Source organism: Numenius arquata, chromosome 2, assembly GCF_964106895.1.
Source record: "Numenius arquata chromosome 2, bNumArq3.hap1.1, whole genome shotgun sequence".
Classification (NCBI taxonomy): Eukaryota; Metazoa; Chordata; class Aves; order Charadriiformes; family Scolopacidae; genus Numenius; species Numenius arquata.
The window spans coordinates 57886486-57907242 of NC_133577.1; the positions used below are offsets into that span (position 1 = coordinate 57886486).

At 42.0% G+C, this 20757-nt stretch overlaps 1 protein-coding gene across 5 annotated transcripts in view; it reads left to right on the plus strand.

Annotated features, from left to right (window-relative positions):
- Positions 1-20757, plus strand: part of SOX5 (SRY-box transcription factor 5) — a 493077-nt gene that overhangs the window by 309358 nt on the left and 162962 nt on the right. For all 5 annotated transcript variants that reach the window (XM_074144406.1, XM_074144405.1, XM_074144407.1 and 2 more), the window contains one exon: positions 19463-19549. In XM_074144406.1, the coding sequence (XP_074000507.1) occupies positions 19463-19549 (87 nt within the window). The remainder of the gene's footprint in view (positions 1-19462; positions 19550-20757) is intronic.

Consider the following 20757-nt stretch of genomic DNA (forward strand, 5'->3'; position numbering starts at 1 on the left):
GGCTGGTACTCCCCTCCTTTGCAAAATGTCTAACAGCTACACAAATATAAGAAAATAGGAAAAGGGACTTACTGTAGCTTTTCTCTTACCGAGTTAAACGTAGGGGCTTTGAAAAGGAGGCAAAGTCCAAGCAAGAAGGAAAACTGAAGCGTGTTGTGAAAAGTTACGGCCAGATAAGGAAAGCGCCGTGTTCTTCCAATGTATGATATGAACCGTGAGGAAAACTGGGTTCTCCTAAATCATGGGAGACACAGATTGTACACCCAGAGCGATGTTCTCCTGCTCCCTTTCAAAATACTCACCCCTGGATGTGCCGTTGTCTCCCACCGCATGCTCAGCAGCCTGGGAAGCGTGCTCTGGAGAAATCATTCCTGCAGGCCTGCTGCGGTGGCCTCTTGCACGACCACAGGAGCTCTTGCGTGGACCCACTCCATAAAAAGTTCAGAAATGTTGACGTTGTCGTCATGGGTTTCTTTGAGAACCGCCGGTATGGAGGTTGTCTCTCCCATTATGGAGGCGGCATTGTATAAACCAGCTGGAGATGAACAGAGAGAGTGTTACAAGTACCCCGGTTCCCTCCACCCTCATCCCTACACACACAACTTTCCAGTAAAAGCAGGGAGATATTTATGGAATGTCCTGACTCAGAGGCCAGCTGTTTCTCTTCTAGTAAAATGGTAGTTAGAAATAAATCAGAAGAAGGTTTGATTTTGGTTGATGAAATAATGAATATTCAGTAATATATATAGAAGATGAGCGTAGATGAGCTAATGCTCCCTTCTGGTTTCCAACTTTTTTGTGAATGAATCTGCAGTGCTATGAATCTACAGTTCCTCTTTTCCCTTTTGCCTCCCTTTTCTCCCCAGTTTTCTCTAGCTTTCAGTAGTGGTGTCTTGCTCCTTTACAAGCAGTATAGTTTCTACATGTACCTAGGTTACACAGTATTATTTTTGTCATGTCACCAAACTATGCCACTTCAGAGAGAAAGGAATTAGTGACACAGTAGATTACGCACAGTCTTTTTAAGTTACAAAATAAAATCGAGGTAATGGTTAAAAATTATAGGCCTCTAGATCACAAAGAGATGGGCTTGGGGGCTAATCTCTTTGCCATTCTGATTTACTCTAGTTCAGAGAAAATAGTACAGAGTGCCCGATTTAATGAAAGGCTGCAATTCAATCAAGAGGTTCTGCTGAGGTCATATAATATAAATGGTTACAGCACCTCTTGACTGAGTTACAGCCTTGATAATTCAGTACTTTGTTGTTATTTATGAGGGTAACTTTTCAAAGCAATCTGCATATCTCCCGCTAAAACCTGCTTTGAAAATTTTATACCATGATGTCATTGAAAAAGAATTTTTTTTTTCTTTTGGTAAGAAAAGAAAAAAAACCCCACACCAGCAAAATGAGAGGGGAAAGGAATGCATTGTTTTAGAATAGAAAATTAATCACTTGGAAATGGACTGGTTATTGTGAAGCAAATGCATAAAGAGTATTGAACTTGCGATACATGAGAAAAACTACAGAAACTCCTGCCGAGGCTTTTAATGGAAAATACACCACACCGTCTCATTATAAACACAGCTTTGGGAGTGAAGAGTTATAGCAGTGGAGAAAAAGTGGCATGGAAACATATTTTTTTTTATAGTCATAGTTAATGTAGCTCAGCCTTAATTGAAGTATTGTGTGGAGTAGCAGGAACACATTGTGGTAGGGACTCTTGGAATTTGGGTGTTTGGGGTGTTTATATGAAGGAGGACGTAGTTTTGCATGCTGGTGAAACTAGAATGGTTTAGTGGCCAGGAGAACTGCACTGTGTCCATTGAAGGCTATCCCTATTGACGTATCCACTCAGCATACACCTCATCTTTCATAATCCTCCAAATATTATCTGTGTTTTACATTACAATGTGATATTGTCTGCAAGGATAATGCACTGATGTCTCCCTTAGGTCAATGTTTCCAATTTAGTGAATTGTAGGTGTTTGACTGGAGAATCTACTCTCTTCTGTAGAAGAGTGAATGCTTGAGATGTCTCATTAATTTAATGTAGCTAAGAGACTAGTGGGCTCAAAGGATTTTGTAGTAGCCCCACAGAGAACTACCCAAATGTAATTTAAATAAGACGGAGGAAACTTTTTATTCCTTTATTTTCTCCGAGTAAGAAATGTTCAAAGTGGTCATAGGTGCTTTTCTATGTTTTAAACTTACAAAAAGTATCTGAAATATGTATGGAAACAAGTGTTTCAATTAAACTCACATCAAGGCTTTGCAGAAGCCTAGCTTTTGTGCAGGGTGCTCTGGCAATGCACACCTATGGCGCTCCTTTTTTTTTTTTTTTTAGCAAAAGGTAGATAGGAAACAGAAGAAGGATAAAAAGTATGACACTGCCTACCAAATAAACCACAAATCACAGCTGAGCTACACTTCTTCAACTCTGAATTCTTGGAAAGCACAATAATTTTCCTTCATCAATTGTTTTAGAATTGAGTGTTGCTCACAAGGTTCTCTAAGAACTGAAAAATTTCTGTTGCCAAATTTAGAATCCACTAATAGGTTCCATCTAGATATAGTGGGAATTTGCAAATTTAGAGGACAAGTTTCGTAAAGATCTGGAAAAAGTTTGTTTTGGGGATTTCTGCCTTTTGCTTCTCTGCCTAGGTTAGAATGAGATCAAGATTTTTTTTTTCAAATAAGAATCTATTATTTTGGTGAAGAAATATTGTAGTTGACTGAAAAATGCATATTTCTACCTTTTCTATGAAAACCAGTCATTTTATATTTTCCTTAATCCCTTGGCCATATAATAAATTATACCCTGGCTCTTCTGTTACATATAAAGCAAAAGCTGATGGTGCCATTTTTAGCATTGTTCCATTTTGCACTACCTACCCTGCCATCCTTGTGAGGATAGGCATAACATATTCTATATTATGCCCTAGAGTGTGACCTTTACTTTTTAAATTCGGCTGCCTTTTCTGTGATCCTGATTCAGCCTGTGTTGGAATAACTGGAAAGGCGCTGTCTTTGATGTACCAGGAATTAGATCATAGAATCATAGAATGGTTAGAGTTGGAAGGGACCTTAAAGATCATCGAGTTCCAACCCCCCTGCCATGGGCAGGGACACCTCCACTAGAGCAGGTTGCTCAAAGCCCCATCCAGCCTGATCTTGAACACTTCCAGGGATGGGGCATCCACAACTTCCCTGGGTAACCTGTTCCAGTGTCTCACCACCCTCACAGGAAAGAATTTCCTCCTAATATCTAATCTAAATCTCCCCTCTTCCAATTTAAAACCATTACCCTTTGTCCTGTCACTACCTCTCCCGACAAAGAGTCCCTCTCCGGCTCTCCTGTAGGCTCCCTTCAGATATTGGAAGGCTGCTATGAGGTCTCCTCGGAGCCTTCTCTTCTCCAGGCTGAACAGCCCCAGCTCTCTCAGCCTGTCGATGGGACAGATGGGACCCTCCGGCTCCATCGTCTGCTATAATAGGGCTCAAGAAATACATGAGCAAATGGGAAAGTTTCCCAAAGACATATGATGCTCTGTGAGAGACTTGGAAGGTTAGCCTCCATTTTACACCAAGTGTCTATTAAGGCACTTCCAGTTCCCACAAGGGAGCGGGAAGCTGCGTAAATTGGTGGTGTAGTGCTTAGTGGCTGTGTTCATATAACCAGGAGGCTCCGAGTTTAGTTCAGTGGTTAGAAGATAGGGGAGAAGGGAGGCCAGTACAGAATAATTCTCTTCTCTTCTCTTCTCTTCTCTTCTCTTCTCTTCTCTTCTCTTCTCTTCTCTTCTCTTCTCTTCTCTTCTCTTCTCTTCTCTTCTCTTCTCTTCTCTTCTTCTCTTCTCTCTTCTCTTCTCTTCTCTTCTCTTCTCTTCTCTTCTCTTCTCTTCTCTTCTCTTCTCTTCTCCTTCTCTTCCTCCCTGTAACCATTGTATTTTATGTGGCATTTGACCATGTCTATTTGTCATTCATATGGCTTATTCCCCTCTTGGCCCCCCGAATACATTGGAAAATGCCATTGAAGAGGGAAAGGGGGGACATGGGAGGGTATGATTGTGTGTTTTTTGCCAATTGCAACTCTTAAGACTTTGCTGAAAGCTGCAGTCATCAGTGTGGTTATGTGATACAGAAATTTATTCCATCAGCTTTCAAGGTATAGACTGCTTTCATTTACACCATAGCATCCCCCCAGGATTAAGTCATTTGTTGCTCTGGCATTCTCTTAAAGACTGGTCACAAAAGAGAACTTTCTGAACAATGGGCCTGTTATCCCATTCAGCCTTTTCTGATCTATTAAATTCCCTGTTACGCCATTCTGCAATTACTCCAGGCCCCACCTTCCCAGACCCCCTGTTCTCAAGCAATCTGGGAATTCGCCCTTGTCATTTGCCTCATTCTACAGGAGCCCCACATCCCTCTAATTCCCCACCCCACTTCTGATATTGACTCTGAGTCCTTTTCTGTGCATGGCATACTTGCACATATTTGGTATGACTCTCCTTCGTACCTGCATACCAGAGAAGCATTTAAAATATGTTTATTCCAAGACTTCTCTATTTTATTCAGAGAGAGGTAGGTTTAAAAGAAAAGATTTCGGTCCCAGTTTTATCTCAAGGTTGAAAAAGAAAAGCTGAACTGTGTGTGGTTCTTTCTCCAAACACCTCTTACTGGATACAAAATAAATCTGTGTGTAAACTGCATCCTGGCAAGCAGTGTCTGCAAAGAGAGGTAGGTACCATGCATGAGATGTCAATGTTAGTCACAAAATTAAATCACAAAATACATAATTCCATATAACAGTTTCATAATGTTATTATGCAGACAGAGTTCATTAGCCTATTTTAGATGTGTCAGTGTTAAAACTGAGGTACAGTTGATAATGGATTTGGATTGATTTCTTTTTTCACAACAGTACTGACAGTTGTCTGACTGAAATAATTTCAGTGCAAACATTAATATTTAGCTGAGTTACTTAGGGACCTGACGGCAGTTTGAATCAAAGTTCAGAGCTACCCCACAAAGATAAAGACACAAGAAGACAGAACCAGGAATCTCAGCAGTAAAACTGCACAGATCTGTGCACAAATCTGTTCTTTGGGTTCTTTCACAGATTTGTTCTTTGGTCCAGTGTGCTCTTCATTTAGAGATTTGGTCTTTATTTGAAGGACCTATTGTTCCCAAAAAGCACCCACTTTTACTGTCAGGAGGATCATTTTTAGGTCTTTCAAGACTGCATTCCTGAGTATAGGTCCAGCTCCTCATAAGGATTTATCTCGCTAATTCTCAAACCAAGCATTATGATCCCTGTGTCCTGTTCCTTTACTTGGTTGTAACCCGTCAGTGTTTGAGATCATAGTCATAGAGGGAAGTTTGGGTTTGTTTTTTCTTTCAATAGGTAGGTGTGGTCCCATTGAGGGTTTTGAATATGAGGCCAGAGTCTTAGGAGGGATAGGACAGTGATTAGAACTTAGGTCCATAAAGACCCATGTTGTTAACCTAGATAGGTGATTTGCTGCTTTCTGTCCCAGTCAGAGCTTTTCAGAAGATGCCTTGTTCCTTTTGTAGACATATAGGCGGTAGAAATAACCAACATGAGAACACAGATAGGATCACTGGTACCAGATTTCTGTGTGATAAAACAATGTCCAGCTTCTGCTCATTTACAGCAGAAACCTGATGTCTCTTACTACCACGCCTTAGAAGCGAAGAATGAATAAGATCTTGAACTGCAGATGTTGCAGAGAAGGTGGTCTTTCTTCATCTGAACTTCTTCGTCCTGCTTCAGTTCAGTGATCTTGTAGTAGGACTATACAGGCGAATGCTTTGGAATTGCAAAACATAATTGGTTTTGTTTATGAGAAAGACCTCATTTCAGTCATCCCCAAGCACTAGAGGCAGGCCTACTCAAGCAGGTAGTTTGAGAAATCTGGGAGGCTGAGTACACCTACTCGTCCCTTCTTTTTCAATGAACAAACTAGCTCCCAGAGTGGCAAGGACAAGTTTGTTGGACGAAGTGGGAGAAGGCTAACTCTAGGTGGCAGTTGATGAGATTGGTAGCACAGAGGTGAGGGGACTATTTCTTGTTTTAGAGTAACTTCCCTTCATCAGAGGAAATGTTGACATTCTCCATATTTCTGGGGTCTGTGTTCTTTTTACCAGGGAGAATGTAGTGCCTCTTGATTGTCATTATTGTGTAAAGAGCTGCTCAGTGAACGACCTTCATTCTTGGGAAGGTATTCTGTTCCTGCCTTGCATTCATCTTATTGGTCCTTGGTGATTCATGAAGCCATCCTGAATGCAGATGATCTTGCTTGTGGAACTGGACAGCTATTTGCAGAGGAAGTTGTGTCATCCTGAGGTGAACAGAGGAAGTCTTAAGTTTTCTAAAATAGTCTGAAAAAGTTCTGCTGCAGGGTATGAGTAAGATTCCTCTCTGATAAAAAATAAATAAGATTTTGTCCCTTTAGAGTGCTGACAATTATTTGAAGGCGTAGGTTTTTTTTGAATCTAAATCCTTTTCTGATGGCAGAATTTCGTGTTATAGCTCCTCTCTTTCATGTTTGCCCAGGCTGCTGCAGTTATCTGTTGGATGGCTGGGGAATGGGGGAGCTCGGGCTTTGTGACCATTTTCAATAGTCAGGGAGTGGCTGCAGAGTTGCCCTGACTCTCCTGCTCCCTCAGTGCGTTGTGTAATATAAGTACGTTTTGGATTTTGACAAATGAGTCCCCTTTCTTAATCTTGTTCTTTCCTTGTTCTCAGTATTGTTTTCTTTGTCTCTGTTTTCTTTTCCCCTCTTTGACTTTTCTGCTTTTACTTTCTGACTTTCCTTTCCCCTTGTCTAGAACTATTATGTTAAAGAGCTATGCATAATAGACTTTCTCTGATTCCTCTTTGCTTATTTGGGGATTACCTGTCACAACTGCTACATGGCTGAACCACCCGTGTATCTCGATGTTATCCCTTAACTCGGGAAGAAAAATGCTCGATCAAAAGGAAACCCAATGTATTTCCCCTCCCTATTTACGCCGAAAATAACAGAGTCCAAAAAATCCATGAATGGAGACAAGTGAGAACAAACAGAACAAGTTGTCAGGGCAGATGGAATGCTTGACTTTGGTGGAGAAGCCTGTGTGCAAATCTTGGAAGATTATTTTAAGCAAGTCCAAAGATAACATTAGCTTTAATAATTTCTACTTAATTTGACATAATGATTCCATGCAAATATCATTTACATCACAACTAGCGGTCTGATTTACTGTGAAACTACCTGCTCTTCAGAAGCGTTGATTTATAGAGTACGTCTTTTCTATTATTATTATTGTTCATATCTTTCTGGCATCTGGCAATCGATGATAGAGATTTTGTTTTCACATATGTTGTGCAAGAGGAGTTCAGGATGTGTAGTTGTTTAGCATCAGGCGTATGTGCTTTAATTCTCACTTCCAGTGGTAAAACAGTCTGTCATATTTTTAAAGAGAATAGAAATCTCAGCCTGCTGTGTGTTTTCTTGGTTGTTTCAGAGGGATATCCTTTACAGTTTTCTCTTTTCAATTTTTTAAATCCTTTTAATGCTTTTATTAACATCCCAAATGAGTATTTTATGGTTCTTTCAATGTTATCATTAGGTTCAAATTATAATAGTACACATTTGCTCTAGGAAGTACACAGACAATCTGATGACTGTAGCACTTTCACTACACAATTATGTCAATTTATAATTTAAATAAATCAGTCTAGATGATCAAAAAGATATAGATGCTCTTACCTCAATTTGATAACATCCGACTCTAAACCAACCTGTTCCATGATATGTCAATAATTTGATGGGGTTTAGCATTATATTTTCAACTTTCAAGTGTATTTGCCCTTCCAGGTGACTGCCTTGCTGGTGTACTGGTTTTGTTTGGATGTGGAATTGCCTGATTTGCCTACATATTTATCTGGTTTGCCAAGACAGGGGCAATACAGGGCTTGCATTTGATGGAGCTTATCTGTTACATACACTTCATTAATTGAGTAACCTCAACTAATAAATAAATGTATACGAATGTGTGTGTTCATTATTAGGATCAGAAAACGTTTTGGCACTTTTTTTTTCTCCTAGTGATAACAGGTCTGAGTGCATTGTTTAAATGGGTGCAGTCACTTTCATTTAAAGGAAAATTAAATTTTCTTCCACCTGCCATTGTTCTCTGAAGAGGATTATAATACAGTCAGCGAAACGCTAAGAAGGGTAAAGAAAAATTATGTTAACCTCAAAAGAGGGAATGTCTTATTTATTGCCTAACCTTGTAATTATCCTGCAAAAACAGATACTGGGAGGGGGGAACCTCTTCTTTCTGTCCAACTTCCACCTCCCTTTACTCTCACTGTTACTCCTGGCAGTGTAACTAATGGTCATATCTGGATCCAGCCCTCCCCACCTCTGCTCGGCTGACATCATAAATTATCCAGATCTAAATGGACAACATTCATTAGCTGTGCACTTTGCAGAAAGAGCCAGCTCAGGAGCTAAGCACTCGCCCATTTTTATTAAAAGTTAAAAAGCTCCTTGCTGTCACGGAAAGGGGAGGTTGGAGGAGGTACAATGGAGGACAGTGCCGCAGAGCTAATAAATAAAAATAATAACTATTACCATTGGTTGAGTGACCCGGGGAGAAGAGCACTACCGAGCCATTTGTTGTTCCCTTTCACTTGTCAACAGCAGTGGCTTAAAAGCCTTTGCCATTGTTCAGGGCCTAATAGCACCTGTTGGGAAGATAGGAAGACAGCTGTCAAAAAAAAGGAAAAAAAAAAAGAAAAAAAAGAGGGTGGGGGAGGAAGGGGGAAACCGATGATTAGTTCAGTAACATGCACTTTGGTGCAGCTGCAACAGGACATTTTGTGACTTCCATTGGGAAGTGAGGCTCTTCCTCTCCCAGCCCCAGCCCGCCGGGCGTCCTGGCACTCACCGGGATGAGTGCTGGCAGAGCCCAGAGCACCCAGGGGTGCCGGGAGAAGGGAACGGAGCCGTGCCTGCCAGTTTCCGAGAGCAGTGAGAATTAACCAAAAAAACCCCCAAACCAGGCCTCCACCGCGGAAGTTGTGGCTTTGTGACAAGAGTCCTTGTTTCACTTTCTTTTTCCTTTTTTCTTTTTTTTTTTTTTTATTGCTCTCTTGTGTGGGCAAATAAAGCTCCTCTTCGCTCTTTGTCAAGGTAAAGGTGACATGTAAGGAAGGCCAAGAGGGAAGGCGCCCCAGGTACAAACAGCTCCCCTTGTAGCTGATCATCTGGAAGCCAGGACTGCATACCTTTTGGCGGTGGGGAGAAATGGCTGTGGCAAGGGCTGAAAGCTAGGCTATTTAGAAAATTGTCTCCTCAGCTTCATCACATATAGTCCTTGCTTTTGTCATTTTGAGGAAAATTATGAGCACTTCAGGACTCATTTTTTTTCCATTTTTATAAAAGTGGCTTGGAGATTTTCAGGTAAAAATGCTGTAGTAACTGTATGTGAAGGGTTACATTGTTGCTGTTGAATTTAGGATTTGAGAAGTGGAGAGGTTGAGCCTCAGAAGGATTTCCTTGAAATTCTAGCCAAACACTGCAGTTCTCAATTTATGTTTTACGATTATTTAGACTATATACTTTTTTGGCTCTCTTGGGGTTTTGTTTTAGGGTTTTTTCAAGAAAGCATTTAATTACTTAAAAAGAGACAGATCGGCACAAAAGAGCTTTTCTGTCAAAGGATAAACTGTGGAATCTTCCTGGAACATCTTTAATGATGTGTCAATACCCATAAAAAGTTAGTTTATAGTCATCTAGTTGAATGCTTTTTTTTTAAGCCCCCCTTGCTTATTAAGGATGTGCTGAAGATGTAAAAAATTAGCAGACCAAAAACACTGCCCTCTGTTAATATTAACAAGATATTGTGGTCCTTTAATTAGAAACTGGCTCATTCAGTAGCACTAACACAAAAATGTATTTCAGGGGAATATGTATTTCAGTGGAGTATCTCTGTCCAACTGAGACAGAAAAATAAAACCGAAGTGAAATTTGATGGTATTTAATTCCAGATGTCTCTGTTTTTATGTTGTTACTCTTGAAATAGTCTCTGGAAATATTAAAACATCTTTGTGGTTTCAGAATTTCAGTGAAGCTCAGGTTTGGTATAGTGCCTCCTTCTGTCAACTGACAGGTTTTTTTTGCTGGGTGAACCACTCCTGAGAAAATCAATTCCTTCTTTCATTTAGAGATGCCTGGAATTAAAGAGGCATTAGAAGGTTGAAGAACATAGATTAAGACAATATTCTCTTTTTTCATGTGTAGGAGAATTTTTTTTTATTTTACTGTTGCCCTTCTTTTCATAAGGATTGCTATGGTGTAATTGTTACATCGATGACAAATGAAAAGGTTGCTGTTCAGGTGTTTGAAAGCGAGTTACTCTGTTCCATTTATTATTTGTGTATGTCAGGAAGGTGCGGGGAATGTTTTAAAATTTAGCTTATTTTTTTAAGTTTGGTAAGGTTGAATAACTTGCTTCTTTCTTGTCTGTTAGTTTAATTGGGGTTGAAGAAGACGGTGGTAGCGGGGAGATGGGATCATTCTTTGTATATATATATATATATATGTAGTATATACTGAAAGAGATGTTCCAGCACCAGCTGTGCCAGTGCAGTGCCACGTTTGGCAGAACGCCTTCACGGTCGGCTCTTTCGGCCAGCTCACTGGCCTGGATCTCCAAAGACAGCCGGGAGCCTAATTCCTTTCTAGAATGAGATTTATGCTCCTGAATGCCTTTGGGAATCCAAAGCACTGAGTCCCAACAAATTTCAGGGACAAAAGATACATTGTCCTATGGATGGCATCCAGTGCCATTCACAGTGGCTCTGTGTGCCCTTCTCTGGGGGACACAGTTGCTCTGCTGCGGAACGGGAAAGGTAGAGATTGAATCAATTCTCCACCGTAGGGACCAGCCACATCCTACTATGTATTTGCAAGGAGAAGGACTTAGCTGGAGTGTTCCAGCGTTTCTTTCGAATCATTAAGCTGTAATGGTTTGGGGCATATCCTGCAAGTAACGCAGCCCCATCTCCGTGTAAATCTGAGGCACCCAGCAGCAGCTCCAGGCTTGATGTGGAAGGCCTGATTCATGGAGTTGAGTGGAGCACGACACTGTCCAGCTGCCCTGGCACACAAATAGGAATGCCATCCCCCCCCGACAGTGGAACAGGTGGCGATTATATAGCAGCTTGCAGCCCCCCTAGATTATTATTGTTTAGACGGTAATCAACATACACTTAGTCGCCTGGATGGGGTCTGTTGTCACTTAAGGTATGTAAGGCAACGAAGGATGTACTCTACAAGTTAGCATGCTGGAAATAACCGAGATTGAGCTGGAATTCCCTGCGGTATGAGGTGAGAGCAGGGATGCAGGCTTCTTCCCTGACTCAGCGCTGTGTTTGTGAAAGAGGTGGTTTTGTCGCAGAAAGGCTTCGTGGACATTTTACTGACGTAGACATTGCCAGTCCAGAAGAGTATATGACGGACAGACTTAGAAATACCTGAATCCTTCACGTTCTGAAAGCAGACTCTGTCTAGAAGCTGTATATCAAAGGGTAGTGGAAGCTGAAAACATCTTGCCTGCGTATCCCCAAATGAACGTGGGCTGTGCTGCTGGGAGACTGAAGGACTGGCAGAAGGTATTACACGACAGGCTTGATTTCTTTGCATTGTACGTGTCGTATCTGGAGTGTGACACTGCTCCTGGAGTAGGTGCTCATTTGTTGAAACAAGATAGCCTGAAAAGTACACAGCTAACGGTGCAACTGCCAGTGCATTCAGGTGATGGAAACTATTAAAATTTCAGACAATAGCCTGACTGTTCCTGAGGGTGTAGTTGAATGAGTTGCTGGTTTTGGCCGCAAACCTAGTTTAAGAAGTCCCCATGCCCTCCCCCTGTCCTGCTTAGCCATGTGTTCCTGCCTTGTGGTGTGGTTTGCTGGCTCCTCGCTTACATCCTAAGGGATAATTAGTTCAACAACTGGTACTGTAGTGTATCTGAAGACTACTCAAACCTTTTCTTCCTTGTAACTTCCTTGTAACTTCTTCTTAGGTAACTTTCTTACTGTCTTACGACTGGCAGTATGCATTGGTAAGCAGTTGTAAAAATAACTGCTTGTATATTTGTAGATAGATTAGAATCATGTTTTTAGTGGCATTTATAGATTACTGATTTTGATTTTAAGATCTGAAATAATGTTCTTACTGTGCTATGGAACCTTTTCTGGCTATGTGAATTATTTTTTTTAGCACAAGAAGCAGTACTCTCGTGCCAGAAATCACAGTAAAAATGTCTTATCATTCATATAGTGTATACTTCATTAATGCAGCATGATGGGTATTGCAAAGAAAGCCAGCAGCTTGAAAACAACTGATGTATTATTAAGTATACACAAAATTATGCAAGTATGTGCAGCAAGAATACTATGGTAACCTGATGTCATTGTGCACCACAGGTAACTACGGTCACCTGTGGACACAGAAGCTGAATTTAAAATGCTATGGGAGCTAACATGTGGTTGGGGTGGGACTGGAGATTCCAAGAGTGGGAAGGCTGGTTATCCCTGCCAGAGAAGGGATCTTTTTAGTAGGTTTGGAAGCCACCCGTGGACATATGTAGCCCAGCTGTTTTCTGCACAGTGGTTGTGATGGAGTGGTATAGTAAGAGTTATACTATGATGTGCTCACCAGAGCACCATAGCTTCCTAGTATCTCATCAAAACTTGAATACTTTGTTCAGCTCTGTGAGTTTGTGCCTAAAGACCAAAAAACATTTTGTGTATTAAAAAAAAAAGCCAACAAAGAACCCAACAGCACACTACTTTCTGCCCAGTCAGAGAAACCCCAGGTAGTATTTTACTTAGCACCATATTTTTGCTTATCACACCTGAGCAACTATTGTCCTACATTTGAACACCATTTATAGAGGTGTTCCCTACTGCCTTCTCCAAAAGTTTAAAATGCTTCTAGACTGGTGAAAAATTGTAGTACTTCCTGGAAGGCAAGAGAAAAATATATGTTGTGTGGTCTTTGATTTCCAAATTTAAATACATTCTGTGTTGTGCCTGCTCATGATTCATAGTGTCTTGCCTAGCTGCAAGCAGTTCCCTAAAAGCATGATTCTGTTGATGGAGAACCATATGTGTATGCAGATGCTGTATGTCTATGTAACCTGCTGATACCAACCATTTCTTCATAATAGTTGCTTTATTTTCTTTGCTATGAAATTTTTTTCTGATTTTGTATAGGTAAGACCTTCATAATAAAAATGGGTGCATAAAAAAAGAAATTTCTTGTGTCTGTATATGTCTGCTCTTTTAAAGGAAGAGTGGAAATCTGCCCTTAGTCTTGTTTCCCGATTTAAACCATAAAGGGTTAGTCGTGGTGCCAGTGGGATGGCGTGTCGATAGGTGAGGCTTGTAGAAACGGTGAGTGGAACTGTGGCCAGCAGGTGTAACATATTTATGACCGTAGCAGAAGAAAAGGGTGAATAATGGATGGAGAGTATTTGCCAGCTCTTTCATAGTATAAGGGAGGGTGCTTGCCAGAAGTGGAAGGTATATCAGCCAATGCTAAAGTTTATTCATGATCATTTGTGCCGACCAAATACTCCTTCCTCGAGGAATGACATGTGTTGGCAGGAAATGTCTGGTGGTCTGGCTGGGTATTGAGCAACTCCTGGCTTCCCTCCGCTCTGCTACACTTCATGTCATCATCCGGGCTGAGGCCAAACAACTTTCTTTTACTTTGTTCTAAGGAGTCTTTCTCTTTCATCCCAGGACAAGAGCTGCTCACAGTAGTTAGAGAGGAGGGAGCACTATGGGCATCTCCTCGGGAGAGCACCCATGCTCAGACACCCAGACACCATGCAAGTGGGAGGCCCCAGGACTCATATTGTTCCACTAACTTGGGGTCAACTTATGTCAGCCTCCTTTCCCTTTGTCGTAGTCATCTCTTCTTTATAATGTCAGAGCTTTGCTCTCCCCTTTCCTCTTCAAATACGGCTCTTCTGGAAGTGCCTCCTGTGGAGAGCCTCCGTCCCGCACCTTGTTACAGCATCATGGAATTACATTCCTTTCTCCGGGAGCAGGCAGCTGCGTGAGACTGAAGTTTGCTTTTAGTAAATAATCAGCAGGAGCAGAAAGAGGTAATAGGAAGAGATTTGGCAGTGAAGACCTTTCTGAGCTTTTATAAGTGGATTTCCAGGACTGTGACTCCGGAGCATGGATTGAAAAGAGCTACCAGAGAGGTTTGGCCTGAAGGGAACGCTGCGCTGTGGGACTGTGTTTTCGGAAGGCTGCTGAGGCAGGTTCAGGTACACATGCATCTGCGCTGCCATTGAACTGAGAGTAGGGTTAGATGGCTCCAGATGGGGAGTTCCAGGGCCTGGAAAAAGATAACGTAACTTCTGGAAGTAGACGATATTAAATAGACTGTTAAAAATGGTGCCTCTTACTATGGCTTTGCATCCTTGGCCACTTCCTGGAAACAACCCGTGCCTTTCTCAGGGTGAAAACTTCTAAGTCTTTTAAGGGAATTAGTCAATGAAGCTATATTTAAACATCAAATAGAGAAGTAGAGGGGCAGTGGCACGCTTGTGAGCGTACAAGAAGTCAGATTAAAAAAAGGATTTTATGTTAATTTGCTGTGCTGCTTTGCTTTCCAGGACTGTCAGCGTGATTCAGCATATGTGTACGTGTGTGCCCAACACGCATGGATGCACACGTGCGTCCCTACATGCAAAGCAGAGCGGTGAACGGGGGGCTGTTGTGCCCCCGAGAAAATGCTTTAATTCTACGTGCTGAGGGCCTGCGTGAGAATCACGGGCAGCTGGCATCGCTCTCCAGGTCTCATTGTTGCAGATGAGGGAGTGAGCCTCCATGGTGCTTGGCACTGGAGGGAAGGGAGGGAGAGCGGTGGTGCCAGGGGGGGGCACGGAGGAGGCAGTGTGCTGCTGCCACAATGGCTGGCACCGTCGGAGGGCCGTTCACCAGTGGGTATTGCCATAGGCAGTGATGCGAAGAAGCATATGCGAGCAACAGAGGCAAGGGTGAAACAAGAAAAACAAAATGTGCCACAAATATCTCTAGAAAGAGCTAATGACTGGTAAATGTGCTGAATAGAGACAGCAGAACTCATTTTTGTGGATTAATTTGTACCTCTATTAATTCCATCAGTCTCCTCTTCGCCAACATTTACTTAATGATTCCTGTTATTCTTTTCCCTCTCTGACTTTCTCTTTGGTGCCCCACCGGTAATCCTCTTCTGTAACAACACTTAACACTTCTCACAGTGTTTCTGGAAGGAAACTGTTTCCCAAACATTAATGAATTACTGTTTACAAACAACCTGTGAACAACTCTTTTTGTAGGTGTATTTATACTGTGTTGTGGATAGACTTGGAATTGTTTTACTGTGTACGGTAGGGCCTAAACTGCAAATAGGTAATGGGGGGTCTTCTCAGCTCAAGTGGGGCTCAGAAGAAGTGGGGCTAATCCCAGTTTCCACTCAAAAATGGAATTAGGAGACGTTCTGAAGGGTCGTGATACTCAAAACAATGGAGCGCACTGTGAAAAGCTTTCTGGAAATACTAGTATAGATGATTGTGATATATAGTATTCCAGGGCAAGATCCAAAATCTGTCACAATGTAGTTCAGATTTTGGATGTAGCAACACTGTTCTGGGGAATCCAAGAGTGTTGAATCCTGGAGTAGGGATTGGGAATAGCAGTTCCTATGTGCAGGCCACCTTTACCAATTTCAAGCTGTGCCTTATATGTGCAAGCATTAAAAGTTCTACTGACTTTCTAATAAATCCTGAGATTGAGTGCTTGGCAAACAAGATACAGTGTTTATTTCTTTTCTTAATTTGAGAGCATCATCTTCCCAATGAAGTCTAAAAAACAACTGAACAAAAGATGACTTTGTTTCTGTATAATTCATGAAAGCTCTGCAGTTGTAACCTTTTAAGCAGTTATTTTTATTTAAGATGTGTAAATTTCAAATCTTTTTTTAATGGGGTATATAAATGACATAATAAATGTTTGTTTCCAAGATATGGTGCATAATGCATTTCACAAGCAGTTACTGAAATGTGATAGGTTGAGTATATGAATAGCATATTTTATGTAAGTACAATATGTTAACACGGTATATAATAGAATTAAACTAGCTGTAATTTAATATAGCTCTTTAGCTCTGTAAAGCTATAGGGGCGGGGAAACTATTGTCTTTCAGAATTAAAGTTCTTTTTAAGTATTAGCAGAAGGACAATTATTTGCTGATTCTATATCAAAACTCTGTTGAAGTGCCTTATGTAAAAATTGCAGTTCAAGTCAAGAGAGGCTTGAAACTAAGTTAGCGCATCAGTTAAATATGATTACACGGGTTTTTCTGAAGGAAAAAAAAAATCTATATAATATTATTTTAAATAGTTAACATACAGTATTTCAACAGGGGAAACGCTGATTAGATCACCACAATCTATTTTATGCCATCAGGATTGCTGAGGGGCTTATAATTGTGTTAAATTTTCATATTACTCATATTCACACATTAATGAACAGATGCATTGTTACTATTGGGATTTTGCCATTTGGCCTTTCACATCTCTAATCACGATTTCCTACTGCGATCCTTTACCGTTCTCGCAGAAATTCAGTCATTGATACATGGCCATCCCTTCGCTTTCATTATTCCCCGCTCGTTTGGCCGCCGGGATCACCGGCGGAGTCAGGATGCGGGGTGTTGCGGGGGGCTGGGGGCGGGGGGGGGGACACGACGACGCGACGCTCGGGGACTCTTGCCGCTAAGCGCGTACCATTTTTATTGACAAAGCCGATTCTCCACCACCCCCACCCCTCCCGGGAAGGGAACAACCGGGCCCGATCCCGGCGCCGCTCCCCGCCGCTCAGTGGCCCCGTCCGCGGGGGTTGCGGGCGGGTTTGCCCTCCTGCCTGCCGCTAGCCACGGCGAGCGGCTAGTGTTGCTTTAACGCGGCAAGTTAGCCGGCAAGCAGACCTGTGTTCCTTGACGAGCGCACCGCGGCGAGTATTTTGTCTAGTTTGCAGGGGGGGGGAAAAAAAAGGCCAAAAAAAAAAAAAGCTTTGTGGCCGACTTTGCTGACAATAGACTTTAAAAGTAAGACGGGCTGCTTTTGGGTGCCTGGAGGCTCCGGAGCCCATTGTCAAGCTCTACAATGGATTTCTTATTGCCGCATTCCTTGCTTTGCAAAGGTTTGTTAGCTTTTAATGACTGACAGCCCCCTCCTGCAAATACCGCATTTGCTCTGGCCTCTTTACACGCTGCTCGAGAATTTTTTAAAAAGCTCAGGAGGGGGAAAAAAAAAAAAGAAAAAAAAAAAAAAAAAGAAAAAGCAAGCGGCGGCGTTTTTTGACCTATTCAGATACGTTTGAGAGAGCGGTTTCCTTCGTGGGTGCTTACGGGGGACGTGCGAACTTCAGAAGTGGCTTGTGCAAGTGCCAAGAGCCCGGCGGCATCTCCGCCTGGGAGACGGTCCCTGCGCCGCAGCTTCTCCCCGTCTGTCCCGTGGGGATTTCATGGCAGGTTTTTTTGGGGGGGTGGTTCTGACAGAAAACTTGCATCGGGGCGGTCCTGGGTGACTGAGCCGGCGGTGAAGGCGAGGAGCGAAGGGAGGAGGGAGGCGACAGCCCACCGCTCGGAAGCAGGGGGTTACAGGGGAGGACGCTGGAGTGGTGCGGCGTGTATAAAAATGTTATGTTAAAAAAAAAACAACGACAAGCAAACAAATCTCCCCCAAAAACCCCCCAAACCAAACCCCAACCCGAATCCAACCCCTTCTGCTCTAAGCGGAATCCGGTTGGTTGCTACGCGGGCAGCGCCCACCGAGCTGCTGCGCGGGGCTGCGGGTGCGCCCCCGCTGTCCGTGCGCCCCTACCCACCTGCGCGGGGGGGGGGTCGGGTAAAGCAAGGGTGCAGCCGTGCGCCCTTGTCAGTGTAGCTATTTCTGCGTTAATGGTGTACTGCGAGTGGCTGGTTTGAGGGGAGGGTGGGCTCGCTGCGTCCCTCGGGGGTGACAGCCGCCTTGCGGAGAGGGGGGAAGGCGGCCCGGCCCCCCCCCTCCCCGAGAGGGCGCGCAGCCCCGCGTCCTCCCAGCTTTGAGTTGGGGCTTCAAGAAAGGAGGCGGAATTAGCCAAACGAGATAATGAAGGTTGCTCGTAATGGTTTTTACTGTGGGGAAAATTAACCAGTTGCTAATAATTGTATGGTCTCTAGGCCAGACGGTCCCTTTGATAAGTTAACATGTACTCCCTTTATGCTCCTGGTAGGGGGTAAACAAATGCCTGAACAAATACAAATACACATAAACACAAATGTGGAGAATAGCAGTATATGTCTTAGATCCAGATAATAAGTGTGGGTATTGTTATTTAGATGGCGCATACTGGGACACTTATCTTTTAGTACACTCCATTTTCTAACTGAATGCAGTGCTAATCGTGGGATTGAAAGCTATTGTAATTGTGTACCCATCTAAATGCTGACAAGAATATACAATTACATTGTTTGGAATTGAGTTTAATGTTCTCTGAATTTTATTAGCATTTATATTTACTTATGCATTAAAATTCTACACAAAAAGAGGTCAGAATACAAGAGTTACAGACATAAATATCAGACCCATCCACACCCTCACTGCATTCTTCCTGAAAATACTCAACAAATATATTTTATTTTATTTTATTTTAAAGGAAGTGATAGAATCTGAAATGAGCAAATAATGGGTTTCCATTCTAAGCAATGCCTTTTCTCCCTCTGGATTTTGCAATCTTTTAAAGCTTTTTTCATACCCAACTTTTTATTATTATTTATAATGTGCGTGTTACTGGAAAATCTTTCCACAGTATGCTTACCACCACACGATGTTTAAACACACATTATAAAGTGGATGTAATTGTAAACACTCAGAGGGATATAATTACATGTAGCAGATTTAGGAGCTAATTCTTTGCTTCTCTCTCTCTCTCTTTCTCTCTCTCTCTCTCTCTCTTTACTCTGCATTTTATCAACATAATTATTTTTTGACTGCAGACTAACACCCAGAAATTGACAGGCATCCATTATAGGCAGCAACTTGTTCACCAAATTGAAAAACAATGAACTGCAGGTTTATATGTGCCCATTGTCATACAGAATTACCGGGGCTTTGTTCCACAAGAGGAAAAAGCTAATGGTTTTGAAACAGCAGGTGACAAAGCACACTTTTTTTTTTTTCCCCCCTCCCCCCTTATCAGTTTGTTGATGAAGTCATTACGAGCTGGGGCCCAGAATAGGGTTGGCCTTATTTTTAGCAGATAGACTTTTAATGAGTTCTATTGTGGAGACAGTCATGTTGATTTGCTTACATTTTTTTTCCCCCCCTTCACTCAGAAACTCCCAGTATTGAAAAGCTACTATCAAAGGACTGGAAAGACAAGCTTCTTGCCATGGGATCAGGGAACTTTGGAGAAATAAAAGGTAATGCTGTTTCTGTGCTAAAGCAAATTGAGAATGAATATGGAGATACCACTGGCTTTATGGAACTTTGTTTGTTTGCTCCTCTCCCCTTCCCCTTGAAACATCGTAATTTGGGGCTTGAATGAAATGTGTGCTCTCCATCTGTGATGACAGAAACAAATGAAACGGTATATTGCCCTCAGTGAATGAACTTACGTTAAGCTTTTGTTGCATATATCATTCTGTGTTGTAAGAGGACACATCCTATTGCTGGATTGGCAAAAAAAAGTCAATTCACATAGCAAACACGGGTTTATGTATTATCAGAGTATAGCAGAGCTCAGCTTCTGAAATCTGAGAGCGATCAGAAGTCCTTGTTAATTTTTGGACAGATTTTGATGATGTAGATTTTTTTGACTTTTCTGCATGTAGGAAAAAAAAAAAGAGAGCAAAGTTTGTATAACGATACCTCTAGGTACCGAAATTAGCCAGTGCAGATTTTAAAAGACAGCGTACAACATCTGTGCGCTAAAGCATGTTCTTTTAAAGCTGTACTCCAGAAGGAAAATGACAAAATTTGACCACTCTCCAGCAGCAGTAGCTTCTGCTTTGCCAAGATATTTCCCCATTTTATATATGTGAGGTCATTTTACGGAACCTGTAGTTGTTTGTTTTCATCTAATTTAATATTTTTATAATTCTTCCTCAGTGATTGTGATGAGGAGCTGACTCAATATGCACGTGTGTCAAAAATCTGAGTTTCCAGAGCAGCCATTATCTCTCTGAAAAGAAACAGGGACTCTGATTCTTCTCCCATTTATATCAGTGTACATCTGGAGCAGTGAAATCAAAGCCAGTGTTGTTTTGGAAATGTGAAAGTAAAGGGAGATTAACATTAAACCCTTCTTTTATGTTTATAAACTAGATTTTATTTCTCCCCATTATTTTTTGTTTGTTCGCTTACCAGTGTTGTCCCTGATACCAAGATCCTCATTCCGGCAGGCTCGCAAACCTCACGCCTGACAGGTTTAAGGACCTTTTGCGCAAGAGGTGGGCAGTGTTCAGTAAAGAATACAACATGACGTGCTCTGAGAGGTTAGCGTGTTGGTACACGTGCAAAGATAGTGTTATTTTAATTATCCGTGCCTTCCAGCTTGTCACCGATAAGCCACCAGCATTAGCTCGCGCTAGTCCACAGGCTTACACAAGTAGGAAAGTATGCCACTTGC